Genomic DNA, 17,097 nt, shown 5'->3' on the forward strand with positions numbered 1-17,097 from the left:
ATTAAACAAGTATACAAGCTTGTCGGATCTAAACAACATTCTAATCCGGTCTTCACTTAATCTTGCGTCTGAACCGTATATCCTCCTTTAAACTAACCGGTCTAAGCATAGGCTTAATTAAGACCCGTTAAGAATCTAATAGGTTATTAAAACCTTCATTCCAGATTTAGGAGCCCAGTAAAAGCTACCTGTATTTGCTTGGTGGTATACAGCTGGGATCAATTGTATAAATTTGCTCAGGTAAATACTTTTAACTTATTTTCCCTTATACGGGCTTTGGGTACGGTATATAAAATACCGCTTGGTCGGGCATTGAATTTTTGATCGTATGAAGGTTAATTTATTGATATGACCCGTTTAAATTGTTTTGTTTGCTTAAAGCCTTTGGGGGGTTAATGACCATGTCCTGGATATCCTTGGCATCATTCATAGAAATGGCCACGACCTAAGCACGGGGTGTAGGCATACACCCGCCAGTGCATATATAAATAATAAGGTATAACTGCCGGTTTCGAGAATAACTCGCCGCGGGACTATATTATGTGGTGTGTCTATTAATCTTTAACCCGGTGTCAACCCGGGCTACTGAACATATAAGAAACATGTAATTCTTTTAAAAGTTTATATATAAATAATTATCCCAAGTTATAAAAAGTTTTGTGCCATGTGCATTCAAATCAAATTTCTAAAACATTTTCAAAATGAGTTAGTTAATTGTATTTACCAGTGTAAACTGACGTATTTTCCAAAAAGGCTAAGTGCAGGTACTAGACGGAATAGGTTGGCTACTCCTAGCATCAATAAAGAGTCTTGCAAGCTTAGATGTTCAAGTCTGTTGAAAAATTATCTTTTAGTTGATCCGCCTGTGGATCCTTTACATTCCGTTTGTAATACTTTGATATTACTTTTCATTCGGTTTGTAATGTTTATATCTTTTGCTTCCGCTGTGCGTTAAATTGTGTTGTTTGACTATGACGATATCAACTACGTCACGATACCCCCACCGGGCCCACCGGAAATACGTGAAAATATCGGGGTGTGACACACCCCCACTCCCCTTATAAATAAGTTATAGGTTAGGATTTATGTACCTTCAACTTGTATATTAATCAAAGAGTTTTTTCTTGTTGGATCCATTGTTTGATTAAGTTGAATAAGGCCTGGTTTCCAACAATTGGTATCAGAGTGGTTTATCAAACTGGGAGAACAAGAAGGCAAGTGCAAGAGGGTTTGTTGATCAAACGGCATCATCACGTTGTAGTGATCAAGATTGTGATCAACAACAGCAAGACCGTAGCAATCAAGGACCAGTGATTACAGACTTGATCAAATGAGAAAACCCATGTTGCAGTGCTAGATCGGATCAATAGCAGACTTCAAAGGTGGTGAAGTAGCGGGCTTGATCAAGGATGAAGAAAGAGGATGTTTACGTGTTTGTGGTAGATGGTTCAAGTGTTTGGACAAGTCTTGGGTGTGAATATCCTAAAAGAGTCAGAGAACAAGGGGTGCGGTTTTGTGTTAGTTGCAGCAAAGGTGTTGATGCAAAGGGAACACAAGAGACCGTGGATTAAGGTGAAAGAAATTCGGGTTTTACTCGGTATTCAAGATCTTGGAGGAACATTACAAGATTAAGGGGTGATTATTGGGTTAATCTTCTACAGTTAAATAGTTTAGAATTTAAATTGTTAGTTGGATAATTATATATTTGGTAAGGAGTTTTAATTAGGAGAATAGTTTTTTTTTTTTTTTAGTTTTAGGTTATTTGCTCTCCAAGTTTAGGAGTATTATCAATAGAAGTTATAGGTTAGGATTTATGTACCTTCAACTTTTATATTCATCAAAGAGTTGTTTCTTGTTGAATCCATTGTTGATTAAGTTGAAGAAGGTCTGGTTTCCAACAGGATCAATGGAAAATCTTCTTGAGTTGGAGTTATGAGAACTTTGAGAACTCTGACTTCTCGTATAAGTTTTGATGTATTTTTTGCATATATGTAGATGAAAATATTACAATCTTAGCTATAAAAAAAATTCCAAGCAGTGTTTATAGTTTTTTTACGCCACAATAAAAAATCAGCATTTACACCTACTGTAATGGTATTTTAGGGTGGTGTAAATCAATAAAAAAAAATTTTGAAAAAGTTGATTTTTAAAATTTTTAGTAAAAAATTAAGAATTTGAAAAAGCCTTCATTTTGGCCAATTTATCTAAGTTTTCACGACTCGTATGAATTTTCATTTTTTCGTAACCCTTTTACCTTTTTTGCTATGTCTCTATATATACTATATGATAATGAGTGTCTTATTTCTAAAAAATGTTCTTGAAGAAAATATTTATTATAATGGGTACTTTAAAAATACTTATCATATAGTTTAAGTAATTAAAACTTTTAAAATATATGATACAATTATTTAAATTGAATTTAAAATTAACTATGTCCTACAATTTTTAAACAATCTATAGGGGAATAATAGGGAGACGCTCAGAGGTATAACTTACATAAAACAACGCTAAAATGTAACAAAGTACAAATTTTAAACTTTAAAAAAAATTGTTGGATGCTTTTTATTTTTTTTACAAAAAGCGTTCAAAAATATGTATATTACATTCTCTTTTTTTTAGAAAGAAAAAATTGTTACATCGTGTTTTCTAGGGTTTTTTTTAACTAAAGTGCGTTTTCATTTTGTCATTCCCCTATATATATATAATTAAATCAACAAAGCAAGCATTTTATTCTCTTTGATTTAAGTATGGTATTGCTATAATTTGTTAATTTAAAAAAAGATAAACATGCTACATAATTATCAGTGGCGCATTTAGAAAGAAAATTGAGGGGATATTCTATTTTTTTTTTCTTTTTTGATCCAAGGGAATCCTAATATAATTGCTCAAGGGTATACCATATATAAAACAAAGAAGAATTTTTTTTTCACTAGCATTCTAGTTCGCCGACAAAACTGAGGGGTAGCCCATGCTACCCCTAATCAAATGGTAGATCCGCCTGTGCCCTCTAATATATATAAACCAAGAGTCCAGTTTATATGCTTCTACAAAATAAATATGTGATCTTACGAAATGAATGTTAAAAAAAATATATTATGTAATACACGGTAAGTTTTTTTACTGTGGCGAAGATGGATGCTTTGGAAAAAGCAACATCAAAATCCAAAAGACTTTTGTAACCAACTAGTGGAGGCCCCGTCCGCATTGCGTAACAATGGCCGAATAATGAGCGAGCGTTAGGCAGTTCATTGACACGAAAAACAATTAAATCGAGTCAACCAAAAACGAAACATTTTTATAGTTTTGGTAAAAAAACTAAAACGATGGCAATATTGTAATTTTTAACTGAGGGAAATTTGTATTTTTTGACTGGGGTAAAAGTGTAATTTGCGAAAAGCTAAAGTGATGGCAGTACTGTAAATTTGAACCAGGGGAAAAACTGTAAATTTTCACAGGGGCAAATTCGTAATTTTGAACTTGGGGTAACAGCGTAATATAAATTTGAACTAAGGGCACAATCGAAATTTTAAGCTGGAGGCAAAACCACAATTTTATTTTGAACCGAGGGCAAAATCGTAATTTTGAGTTGGAAGCAAAAGCATAATTTTATTTTGAACTGGGGAAAAAACGTAATTTTGAACTGAGGGCGAAATCATAATTTTTTAAACAGAGAAAAACCACATTTTTTAACAGAGGGCAAAATCGTAATTTTTAGTTGGGGGCAAAAACATATTTTGATTTTGAATTGGGGGGCGAAAAGGTAATTCTGAGCTGGGGGCAAAACCACAATTTTATTTTGAATCGAGGGAAAAATCGTAATTTTGAGCTGAGGGCAAAAGAGTAATTTTATTTTGAGCTGGGGGCAAAAACGTTATTTTAAAATGGATATAATATAATAAACTGGTTGGTCCAATGGGGGAGTGCCAGGCAAAATCGTAATTTTGCATTGAGGGCAAAATCGTAATTTTGAGATGAGGACAAAAGCGTAATTTTATTTTGAGCTAGAGGCAAAACGGTAATTTTAAACAGGAGTATAAACGTAATTTTAAAATGGTTAAAAAAATAGTAAAATGATTGGTCCAATAGGGGAGTGTCAGGCAGCTGCTTGGCACTATTCCCCCATTTGGTAAATGTAAGTATAGGAAATATCCTGACGTAATGTGTAAGATGATGTCTAACTCATAATATATATAATCAACAAATATCTCAGTACTTAGTATCGATACGGAAGTTTATATGATACATTATCGCAACCAAAGTTTATATTATATATTTAAACACTTATAATTTGGTTGGTTCTTTTTGTAGAGAGGACTCGATTTACTAAGGAAAAAGTTTTGGCAACTCGAAGGAGGTGCATCTTAAAAGGGACTCGACTATCTTTAAATTGTATATCCACTTTATCACTAATTTATGTAACATGGCACTTTGTATTTTATTGTATTTATATACTTAATATTTATCTAAATAATTTGCTCTAACCCGATGATAACCAGTATTTATTTTATAGAAGCATTTAAAGTGGACTCTTGGCTTAATTTTTTTAAGTATTATACACATAGTTATGAAGTAACATGTCAACAAACAAAAAGAGAAAAATATTAAGGTTAATAAGGTACAACTACAAGCTGTGTGTGCAAGCAATTCCAAGTTCCAACAGATTGGTTTCATTGTAACTCCCTTTTTTAATCAGGGATACTGGGCTTGATCCTAAGAACCTCCGAAATGATACAATTGCTTCTTACTAAATAAGGTCAAACACCTCAAAACATAATCAATATTCATATAAAGTTTAGTATAAATATAGTATACATGTACCGAATTAGAAATACGTTTAAGGTCTAACATGTTTAGTTTATTAATTAAAATATTGTCTTTCTTAATTAAAAGTTTCATTTTCATTCTTTAGTCATCTAATTCACTCTCTTGGGCTTGGTTGAATTGTGAGTGGATGAAATGTTGTTTGAACAACATGTCGCTAAAGGAAATTTTTAACGTCCCCGCATTGTGTGGGTAGATAGAAGCCTAGAAGGCTAATGTGTGTATATATACATATAGGGTAGGAGTTGACTAGAAAGTCAACATTAAATTTGAAAATAAAAAAAAAAAGGCTGATTCTTTTAAATTTGAGCTCATGTATAAAAGAATACTGATCATCATGATATTTATAGTACGAGGGACGGCTCAACGTGTTTAGAGGCCCAAAACGAACTTAGAATTTGTGGCCCTTTTCATTATTTAATATTATAAAATCCCTACTCCTTTATCCAGGTTTTCTTAACACATTATATCTCTTAAATTGTTAGCAATATTTACTGTTCTTTTTTACTAGGATCAAATATATTTGGAGTTTTATTTACTTGATTATAGATTGTCATCATTGTTTGTAGGTGTATCTATGGATGTTAAAAAAATTTGAATCCGAAACCAAAACCGAATTCAAAATATCTGAAAAAAAAATCCGAAATGTCTAAAATTTTGGATAATCGGATTATCTGAACCCGAAAACAAAAAAAAAAAACATAGTAAATATATATTATATAAGCACTATGTTTAGTTTAATATATAGTAAAAAATAGTAAATAAATCAGATTCGAATGTCGGATTTAATCTGTACGAAACAATGTTTTTCATTTTTTTATAAATTCGGAGATCCGTTTAGATATTTGAATCTATAACCAAAATTTTGGATATCCGAGTTTCGGATATTCAAAATTTCGGATAAGAATTTTTGGATATACAAAAATCGGATAATCCGAAGTTGAACACCCCTGTGTTTATCATTGTTTGTAGGTTGATCATTATATATAGGTTTGTCAAGGGTTGTATGTTCATCCTGATTTATATATTCATCAAGGTTTGGATGTTCTATCAACAGAAAATTAAACCAGCTAGGGTTGTTTATATGGGACGAACAAGCCAAGCCAAGACGATTTGGTTTTGGTGGTTTGAACAGATATTTTACTCGTTTTTTAGTAGATCGTTGAATTGTATAAAATTTATTTAAATTAACATATGATAAAACAACATACGTATAACCACATATTTCAGAAATAAAATATAAAAATCCAAACCGCTACAAACAAACTATATAAACCTCAAACCAACCACTTGCATTCAGTTTGAAAGGTTCTGTCGCTTTGAATGGTTTATGAACATACATATGTTTATTTTTGTTAATTGTTATATACTATTTGTAAAACTAGTGTGTCCAGTATTATTTAATACAGTTATTCACTAGTTAATAAAAGGTTCATATATAGTGATTGCTAAATAAATAAATGATCCCCATCGAGTAGTTTCAATGAAAACCAATAATTATTTAGAATATTATAGTATATTTAACAGTGAAGAAAACAATTTATAAATAGATTCACGCACATATATTGATGGTTCAAAGAAGAAACACTATATAAGTATGGTCCATCTTATTCAAAAGCGAATTCATGGATTCACTAATGAGTAAACTACACTCATATAATAGTAACACATACATATTTATTAGTGAATATATACATTATACTTTATCAAATGGAAGTGCTCTAGCAGTGCTGGTGGCTTTTGCTATGGAAAGTTGTTGGTTGAATTCTCGTTTGTGATAAAATGTCATGTAAGAGCCAAGGGTTTTATAGATCCTTTGGGCGATAGGGTTTCTGAGGGATTGGTGACGAGCCATGTCACCAGTGTTGTCTGTGATTACGGACGTGGATGACCTTTTGCTAATGTGTGTACCCGGATTGTTGGACGTTAAAAAGAAGATTAATGCATTATACTTTTAGTGGTTTTATATATAGTGTATATATCAATAATTAAGCGCATCCTTTATTCCCGTAATCAAATACTTTCTAAATATTTTATGGATCATGCTAATCACACACGCCAAAATAATTTTCACACCCCTAAGCGCTCCGCTTTGGCCAAAGCGCGGCGCTTAGGGCGACAAAAGGTGATACGAGGTTTCGAATGACTGACTGAGTGACAGACTGACAGACATAAAGTGTGACTAGGTTTCAGTGAGCCCGTGAACCCTAAGCGCCGCGCTATGGCCAAAGCGCGGCGCTTCGATCCCACATTCTGGCTTTAAATCACTGGCCAGACAACGGATTCATCACTCGAATTGTTTTCTGTCGATCTTCTTTGCTCTATTAGTTAAATTTTTTGAAAAAACGATGTCGTGGTTCAGTAACTATCTTTTCGGTGATTATTCTGACGAGTCGGTTGTTCCTGATTCTTACGAGGGGACCGCTATTTCTGACTCGTTTGAGAAACCGGTGTCGTCCAACTTGAGGGAGACAGAGGTTGTCTCTGGCATTCGTTATCGTGATAACACGGTGCAGCTGGATTTGAATACCCCTGTGGAGGACCCTTACGCACAACAAGGTTATTCGAATTTCGGTTACGGTGGCGAGTATAGCTTTGTACAGCAGGAGTGTTATCCAAACGAAAGTTACGGTTGTCAACAAGGTTATTCGAATTTCGGTTACGGTGGCGAGCAAAGCTTTGTACAGCAGGAGTGTTATCCAACCCAGAGTTACGGTTGTGAACAAAGCTTTGAACATCAAGTCTATTCGAATGTCGGTGACGATGGTGAGCCGGAGGATGTGTCTGTTGACGAGGAAGGTTGTTACCCGGTTACATTTTCGTTTGATACAACGCAGACCTTTTCGTCACGTAAAGAGATGGTGCGTTGGGTACAAGACACGGCAAAAGACAATGGTTACCTCATTGTGACAAAGAGGTCGAATAAAAGAGGAGAGAATTACAAGATTTGGTTTCAATGTACTTTTGGTGGGGAGCATAAGAGTGTAGCTACACAGAGGAAAACGGGTAGCAAGAAAATAGGCTGCCCGTTCGAGATGATCGGGTTTTCGGAATCATCCGGAAGTGTTTGGAGGATCGAGGTGACGAAGGCGAAGCATAACCACACTCCTATTGAAAACTTCGAGGGTCACGCGTATGCGAGAAGGCTTTCTTCGGAGGACAAAGAACTGGTTAAGGAGTTGGCAGAGCAAGATATTCGCAACCAAAGTATTTGGCGAACGCTGACAAAAAACAATCCGGCTAGAAAGCTTATTCCGAAAGATATACACAACGCTGTTCAGAAGATCAACGCCGAAAAAAATGTAGGTAACTCTCCGATGCAAAAACTTGAAAACATTCTTATCGAAAAAAATTACACTTATTACATGCGCACGAATGAGATATCGAACGAAGTTGAAGACGTCTTCTTTGTTCACGAAAAATCATTCACTATGTGGTGTGCCTTCCCGCATGTGCTAATGATTGACGCCACATACAAAACGAACATGTACAACCTGCCATTTGTTCAGGTCGTAGGCATGACGTCGACAAACAAATCGTTTACGGCTGCTTGTGCTGTAATTTCCGCCGAGAAGTCAGAGAACTACCTATGGGTGTTGCAGAGGATCAAGTCTATGCTGGCAGGATGTATGGAACCGCGCGTGATTTTAACAGACAGGGATTTTGCGCTAATGAACGCGTGTGAACAAGTTTTTCCAAAAGCGCATAAGTATCTTTGTCGGTTCCATATTCAACAAAATATTAATAAGAACAGAAGGAGGAAATTCTCTGACAAGGAGTGGAAAGAATTCGTACGTACATTTTGGACATTGTGCGAATCTACGACCGAGGAAATTTACATGTATAACTTGGAAAACTTTGAAGCACAGCTGAAAGAGGCTGACCGTGAACGTGAGTATTTCTTACATAATTATGTTCAAATTTTATATAATAACAAAAACTGACTATTTACGTTTTTTAATTTTAGAGGTTTATGATTATATGAAGAAATCCTGGTTGGATCCGTACCGTGAAAAGTTTGTATCTTGCTGGATTAACCAAACTATCAACTTTCGCCAGACTACGACCAACAGGGTTGAGAGCATGCATGCAACATTAAAAAGTCACTTTCCAAGTCATCGCAACACACTGGATAAACTTGTACTGTATGTTGATCATGTTGTTGCTAAACAATATGCCGAGATTAGAAGTACCTTTGAAACAAGCCTCCGAAAAGTGATGACGCACCACAAGAAGCAGCCCATGCTTGCATATATTCTCAGAAAGGTTTCAATATATGCGATTGAGCTTTTGAGTATCGAACTAAAGCGTAAGGAAGACGGGTTGAGAGCCTACGGTGCAAGCTGTGGTTGCCAACTTTTTACCAGCTGTGGTTTGCCATGTGCCTGTCGTTTGGAAAAGTTGGAAAATAAAGGTAATTATTATTTTTGAACTTTCTCGTTATGATTTTGCCACCTAATTTGTTTTCATCCACAGGTCAGCAAATCCGGATCACACACATAGACGTGTTTTGGAAGAAGCTTGACTTCAAGCCTGCAAGGAATAAAATAGAGGATATTGATGTAGACGCGGAATTTGAAAAATTGAAAAAACAGATCGATCCAACACCCCCTCAAGTGAAAAGGAGCTTCTTTGAAAAGTTTCAGCAAATCCTTAATCCAGGGGACAGTAACAAAAAACCTCCTGCTGTTCTGAAGAAAACTCGTGGTCGACCAACATTGAAAAGGCAGGAAGAAAGAAAGGCTGAAGCTGCTAGACAAAGCTCTTACAATCCGTCAGAAGAAACTTGGGTCGATGCCTCAGACGATCTTCCCCGTCACAGCTCGTACGTATCAGCCGAAGATTCTTGCAGAGGAAAGAATACCAAACCGCTCAACCTACACCCTGATTTCCCGAATATCAAGCTCGGTCCTAAGACGGATATAGCGATCCGCAACTACGCATCTCAGATTCCCAACGTGATCCATCCATACATCGTTAAAATAAAGGACGTGAAACCAGATGGTCATTGTGGATTTAGATCGGTGGCTGTTGGGTTAGGATTGAAACAAAATTCATATTTGAAGATCCAGGAACAGCTTTTAAAGGAGTTACGTATGCACGAATCGCTTTGGAGACAGGTTTTCGATCCGGAAAATGTAGGACATTATGATGAGCTGGTTAAACGGATCGATTTCAAGGGGGTGGGACGAGCAGGTATCGAAAATTACATGACGATGCCTGAGACGGGGTTTCTTATTGCCCAACGATACGGTGTGATTGTTCACACCTTCGACATTCGTGGGAGCGATACAATTTTCCCTATGCTGGGCGGCCCAAACGAAGCTGATGAACCTCACCTGGTAGTTGCGGTTGTGTTTGTCGACAAGGGTCAATTCATACATGTAGAGCTTGGAGGTTCTTATCCAATGCCTCCCCCAAACCTACTATGGACAGCGAACAGAACAGAGCGCGCAGCAGCCTGGCATACATTATACAGTGATCAGATCAACACGTACGAAATGCTTACGTATCGTGCCCCCGACCTTAATGCAACCCCATATGTTCACGATGTATCTTAAATGTGTTTAATAATAATCACGTTTGTGTTCGTGTATCCTAAATGTGTTTAATAATAACCACGTTTGTGTTTGTTCAATATACGCGTTACATCACGTTAAAAACCGAATGTCACCGACACGACCCAATCGGATTCAATACGCACTTGTACGACCCGAAATGACAACATACATCATAATACTACAATTAATGAAAAATTAAGTCATGTTCATGTACGGTAGGCGGCTGTTACACATAACACTTCTCACAGGAGTACTTGTGATTTCAAACCTAAATGACACGAGATAACGGAATAAGACATCACACGTAACCGATTTGATCCGAAACTTGCCGTATAGTCCATATATATTAAAAAATGATGTATAAAAGAAAAAACGGCAAATTTAGACTATTTATTGACCCGTTTGTTAATTATTATTTGTTTAATAATTATTATTTGTTTATTTATTATTATTTAATTATTATTTGTTTAATAACTATTATTTGTTTATTTATTATTAGTTTATTAATATTTGTTTAATTATTATTATTTAATTTTTATTTGTTTAATAATTATTATTTGTTTATTTATTATTATTTAATTATTATTTGTTTAATAATTATTATTTGTTTATTTATTATTAGTTTATTAATATTTGTTTAATTATTATTATTTAATTTTTATTTGTTTAATAATTATTATTTGTTTATTTATTATTATTTAATTATTATTTGTTTAATAATTATTATTTGTTTATTTATTATTAGTTTATTAATATTTGTTTAATTATTATTATTTAATTTTTATTTGTTTAATAATTATTATTTGTTTATTTATTATTATTTAATTATTATTTGTTTAATAATTATTATTTGTTTAATAATTATTATTTGTTTAATAATTATTATTTGTTTAATAATTATTATTTGTTAATAATTATTATTTGTTTAATAATTATTATTTGTTTATTTATTATTATTTGTTTAATTATTAATATTTGTTTAATTGATCAACGTGCAGGGATGGATTTATCCGATGAGGAGATTGAGCATATTGATGAGGGAGTGGAGGGGGGCGAGGAGGAGCCGGAGTGTCCGTATCTTCAGTTTCCGGTGGGGTCACGGGCGAGAGGGAGATGCGCTAGGTTGCGCACTATACCGATTGGGGAGCACGTAGGTATAGACTGGGAGCTGCTAGCTACCGTGGGGGAGATCGAGCGGGCGCGAGAGATAGTTGGGCTAGATACTCCTTGGTCGCGCCTATTTCAGTTGGCGATGGAGGACTCGTACCCGGAGCTTACGTACGAGTTTTGCTCTACGTTTACATACGCGCCGCATCCGGCGGATTACGTGGAGGACCCTTTATTTCCGGTACACGAGGTTACCTTCCGTCTGGCCGGTCAGCAGTTTGAGATGAGTGTGCGGGAGTTTGCTGTCCACACAGGTTTGTACACTGAGCCTGAGCTTGATACTGATTTGTATACGCAGGCTGTTACGATGATGGACAGGCAGACGCTTATTAGTTTCTGGAGGGCCATTTCCAGGGTTCCCTTTGGGAAATCCTGGCAAAAGGCCACCACCATTGTAGATCCCTTGTACCGATACCTGCACCAGGTGATTGCGTCGACTATCGTGCCGCGGGGTTCCAGCAAGGAGAAGGTCAACCTTAGTGACCTTTTCTTTCTTTACTGCCTACTACGCCGCCAGCCCTGCGATCTAGCAGCCAGCCTGGCAGAGTACTTTGCTACTGCATACCACCGGCAGCTCCGCGGGTTTCTTCACACTGGCTCGTTTATCACTGCCATTGCACGATCGCTAGGGATCGTGCCCGAGCTAGATCCGCTGCTGTCCGATCCGGTCCCGTCATCTAGGTTGGGCCGCGCGTCAGTATCCGCTATGCAGATCACCCGTACCTTTGATGTCGGTCTGCGGTTCAGGGGTGCTGACGGGCTGATTTTTCAGCCAGTGGAGTTGCCGGAGGTCATCCCGGTTGTTATCGAGGCGAGGCCTGGGATCTTAGCCCCTCCTGATGTTCAGCAGGCCGCTCGGCGGGCTCAGCGACGGGCTCTGGGCATCGATGAGCCTGAGGATCAGCCTGAGGGTCAGGCTCAGGCTCAGGCTCAGGCTCAGGCTCAGGCTCAGCCTCAGCCTCAGCCTCAGCCTCAGGCTCAGGATGATCCGGCGCAGGAGGACCGGGTCGAGGAGGTCCACGTACCACCAGTTGAGCCAGCTCCTGAGCCTCCACAGTACCCGCAGCACGTTTACGCTGACCTACCTCCGGTAGCGCGTGAGGTGGCTCGGGACTTCGACCGGCGCCTCAGACGTCAGGGCGCACTCATTGAGTGGATGGTCGAGACGCTCGTTGAGCTACGAGAGCTCGCTGCGTTGCCTCCACGTCCCCTCCCACCGTCCCCACCGCACGAGGATTAGTACATTTAGTTTGTTTGTTTAGTGTTTTGTTATGTATTATTATTGACTCAGTTGTACCTTTTTGTTGTGTATTGTATGTACAAACTGATATATATATATATATATTGCAGTTAATCTTCTATTTACATCACGTTGGTTCTGGATTGTTTACGTTTAATGCTTTCTGTATATTTTATTTAACGTGTTCGCTTTATTTAACGCTCGTTCAACTTATTATATACACCTTCTGTAAAAATAACGACGTAACGACGTAATTATAAAACAACGTTAATTTAATAAAATAACGACATTTTAATTCAAAAAAGGCAACATTCAATCATTCAAAAACAAATTCCTATTCATAACGGCAAATATTACATAAAAATTTTTTACTTCAAAAATATCTACCATACTAATTCAACCAAAAATCCCTACAAAACTAACCAAAATCAACCCAAATAATCCCCACCCCAAGCCCCAAGCCGTTTGTCTTTTTGCAAACCCAAAGCGCCCCGCTATGGCCAAAGCGGGGCGCTTTGGCTTAGTCAACAGACAAGGACTGTTGACCAAAGCCAAAGCGCCCCGCTTTGGCCATAGCGGGGCGCTTTGGGTGTGAAAAAAGACAAACGACGTATGCGAATAGACCTAGCCTATTTTATTAGCATGTATGTGAACGTACCGCGTGTCTATATGGTGTTAGGATCAAATAATAATTGTTTTTTTCCACGCAAAGTATGCGAAGCAATAAAGTAATTATGTTTGAACAAAAGTAAGTATTATTAGGTTAGAGTTCAAATGTAGTTATCAGACTACTTATTTTGTTGAAGTATAATAATTATTAATCTAGTTCAATCATAATTGCTATAGTGTTTCGCACATTTTACGCTTAAATTTTACTTGTTTCAAATTCTACTTCTATCGGATTTCACCCATATATATAGAAAAAGTGTATCGTACAATATGTCTTAACGTACGAAGCGTACATGATGTCAAATTTGCATGTTATAACAAAAAGTCGCATGTCGTAAAAACAGAAGATCGCATATTAAAAAGATGAAAATCACATTTTTATAAAAAATATATATATATATTTCGTATGTTATTAAAAATAACAAATTCACATGATGTTAAAGAATACCAAAATCGCATGTTATAAACCAATTTTTCGTATGTTGATACTGAATCTCGTACGCTTCGTATGTTAAGACATTTTATACAATAACCGACCCTTCTCTCTCTCTATATATATATATATATATATATTATATGCATATATGTCTTAAAAGTTAATTTCGTAAGGATAAAGGAAAGGTAAGAAGCGGTCACTCCCTCATGAGAGGAGAGAGAAATCGAAAAAGCAAGCCCTAAAAGATCACCACGAAATATTAGCACAAGCAAGAAAGTGTTTTTACTTGATTGTTCCAAGGATCAATAGGGTCTATCAACGTCCCCACCTTATACAACAAAACCTGACATTCCTAAGAGAGAGAAAGAGTGAGTGATCATTATAAGCAAGGTTCTATTTGGAAAAGGAGAAAGGTGATGTGATTAAGGGGGGCTTCACTATCAGCAGAAGGTTTATTTAACTGTTTTCTGATCCCATTCATTTCCTTATTCCACATTTTCCACCAGAGTTGTTTCATATCAAAACTTATTTATCATAAACATGTGGGTTGGTGTAAATACCTATGTAGACACCATATAGTTGTGAGCCAAAACTATTATGTGTTCTAAGAGAGAAGACCAAGAACAAGTAGTAGAAGATCAAGAACAAGAACCACAAGTTGCTGATCACTATCAAGATTTTCAAAACACACCAACATTTGATCAACAACAACACCCATCAATTGCCCAACAACTTCAACATCAAAACATGGGTATTAATGATTATTCATACACATCATCATCAGAAGTCTCTCCAATCTTGCACCCACAGCAACAACCCTGGATCCTACCTCAAGCATTCCACCACCACAGCACCGGGTACACCCCGGATCTTGCCTACCCTGACCAAAACTCATACCTCTTCCCTCCGCCACCACCGCCACCCTCATCGCTATCGCCGTATGGTGGTTTGTTTAACAGGAGGGTTCCTGGTGGATTGCAGTTTGCATATGAGGGTAGTACATCTTCATCAGACCACAACTTGAGGCTCATATCCGAGACACTGGGCCAGATGGTTCAACCAGGGTCTATGCCCTTTGGGCTCCAAGCTGAAATGGGTAAGATGACTGCTCAAGAGATCATGGATGCAAAAGCTTTAGCAGCTTCCAAGAGCCATAGTGAAGCCGAACGGCGACGTAGAGAGAGAATCAACAATCATCTTGCTAAACTCCGTAGCTTGCTCCCAAGCACCACCAAAGTAAGTATTATTTGTTGAAACATTAAAAAATAAAACAAATGATGGTTACACTCACCTTCATTGTTGTGTGTATATGCATGAAAAAAATCGGTTATTTGACCCAAAAGGTGGGTATCGTGTCACAGTAATATAGTTTGATCATATTAGAAAAGAAAACTCTAATTTTCTGGGATCACATTCGGATTTTTCTAGGAGAAATGCTTTCCAAAACAAGTCATATATTCATTAGACTTATTATCGTGAATTTCTAAAATTTCCCAAAAAAAACAAGATGATACTATATATTAAACAACATTTCTTCGTAACATTTTTGTTGAATCAATAACCCGGCCAACATAATAAGTATTAGCTATACACTTAATAAATTATAACATGTATATGAAAGATATTCTTTACTGTGGTTATTTTATTAATAACTTCATCATGTTTTCTTTCAGTTTCCATTATTGTTATTTTATTAATAACTTCATCATGTTTTCTTTCAGTTTCCATTAATTATCTTTCTTTCACATTCATAGGCACACATAAATGACAAAGTGTGCATCATATGAGCATGCTGCATGCATATCAAGCATTTTAAGTTAGTGATTCAGTGGTTCATGTCAAATTTTTGGAATATTTTATATCATATAAAGCCACCTTTGATAAAGGGCATGGTTTAGTCCAAGGTTTTTTTTTTTTTTTTTTTGAAATATATGCACAAGATTTAACGGTAGGAAATGGGTTTTTGAATCTCGTTGTTGACTCTTATACTCTTATAATTAAGACAATGTATAATGTACATTTATCCATTGATGTTTTTAGTTGTAAGATTATCATGTTATAAATCTACTTATTATGTAAATTGGTGTAGACGGACAAGGCTTCATTGTTAGCTGAAGTGATACAACATGTGAAGGAGCTCAAGCGTCAGACATCCATAATAGCAGAACAAAGTCCTGTCCCAACAGAGACTGATGAGTTAACCATTGACAACACATCTGACGAAGACGGCAATATAGTCATCCGAGCATCATTATGTTGTGAGGACCGATCCGATCTCTTACCGGACCTCATCAAAACCCTAAAAGCGCTTAGGCTAAGAACCCTAAAAGCCGAGATCACAACACTTGGCGGTCGCATGAAGAACGTCTTGTTCATCACCGGAGATCAAGATTCAAACAACAACGATAACACAAATTACTCGATAAACATGATCCAAGAAGCATTCAAAGCAGTGATGGAGAAGACAAATGGGGATCATGAGTCTTCTTCTGGAAGTGTTAAGAGACAAAGAACAAACAACATCAATGGTGTTGATCATCGTAGGACATGATCATATGTGTCTTTATAAAGAACTTCAGGAGTTGTGCCTTTAAGGATGTATGTTGTTTCTTATCCCTTGAGATATTGGGTTTTAAGTTATTTGTTTTCACTTTCTGTGTGTTCTTTCCGAGTCTTTTTATGTTTTATATGGAACTTTTGTTGGATTAAATGATATGACTGATGTGTTGCTTGAAGTTATTATGTCTATAGAGAAACGACAGCAAGTACTAACTGGTTGTCTCCTTATGCATTTCCTATTTCGCTTATCACATATTATATATTTATGTATATGATGTATGTATGTATATATGGGCCTTTTGGAGTTAACTCCCATTTTCATCTTTATGGTTTGATGAAAAATGATACTATAGTACAGAAAAAAATTTACGTCATTTTCGTCCTCAACATTTTTGAAACGTGTTATTTCAGTCCAAAAAGATAACGCGTAGTTAAAAATGTTGAGGACGGAACTAGCGCAAGCCGTTATCTTTTTGAATTGAAGTGGTACGTTTCAAAAATGTTGAGGACGGAACTGACGTAAATTTTTTTTGTAGACTGAAATGTAATTTTCCACCAAAACATAGGAATAAAAATGAGTTAACTCGGCCTTTTGCTTGATTCTTTTGCTTGATTAATTGATATGGTTGATGTGTTGTTTGGAG

At 36.4% G+C, this 17,097-nt stretch overlaps 1 protein-coding gene across 1 annotated transcript; it reads left to right on the forward strand.

Moving 5' to 3' along the window:
* The first annotated feature begins 14,243 nt into the window (after positions 1-14,243).
* On the forward strand, positions 14,244-16,633 carry LOC110921849 (transcription factor bHLH30). Its single transcript, XM_022166175.2, has 2 exons — positions 14,244-15,130; positions 15,984-16,633. Exons 1-2 carry the CDS (start codon positions 14,492-14,494, stop codon positions 16,443-16,445), a joined length of 1,101 nt encoding a protein of 366 aa, XP_022021867.1. The 5' UTR covers positions 14,244-14,491; the 3' UTR covers positions 16,446-16,633.
* Positions 16,634-17,097: the final 464 nt, after the last annotated feature.

The sequence above is a fragment of the Helianthus annuus genome, chromosome 17 (assembly GCF_002127325.2).
Source record: "Helianthus annuus cultivar XRQ/B chromosome 17, HanXRQr2.0-SUNRISE, whole genome shotgun sequence".
Taxonomy (NCBI): Eukaryota; Viridiplantae; Streptophyta; class Magnoliopsida; order Asterales; family Asteraceae; genus Helianthus; species Helianthus annuus.

Bases quoted from the DNA above. Each gene is read 5' to 3' on its own strand.
- LOC110921849 (XM_022166175.2), top strand. From the start codon at position 14,492: ATGTGTTCTAAGAGAGAAGACCAAGAACAAGTAGTAGAAGATCAAGAA. The intron at 15,131-15,983 runs GTAAGTATTATT...AAATTGGTGTAG, and splicing joins TGCTCCCAAGCACCACCAAA to ACGGACAAGGCTTCATTGTT.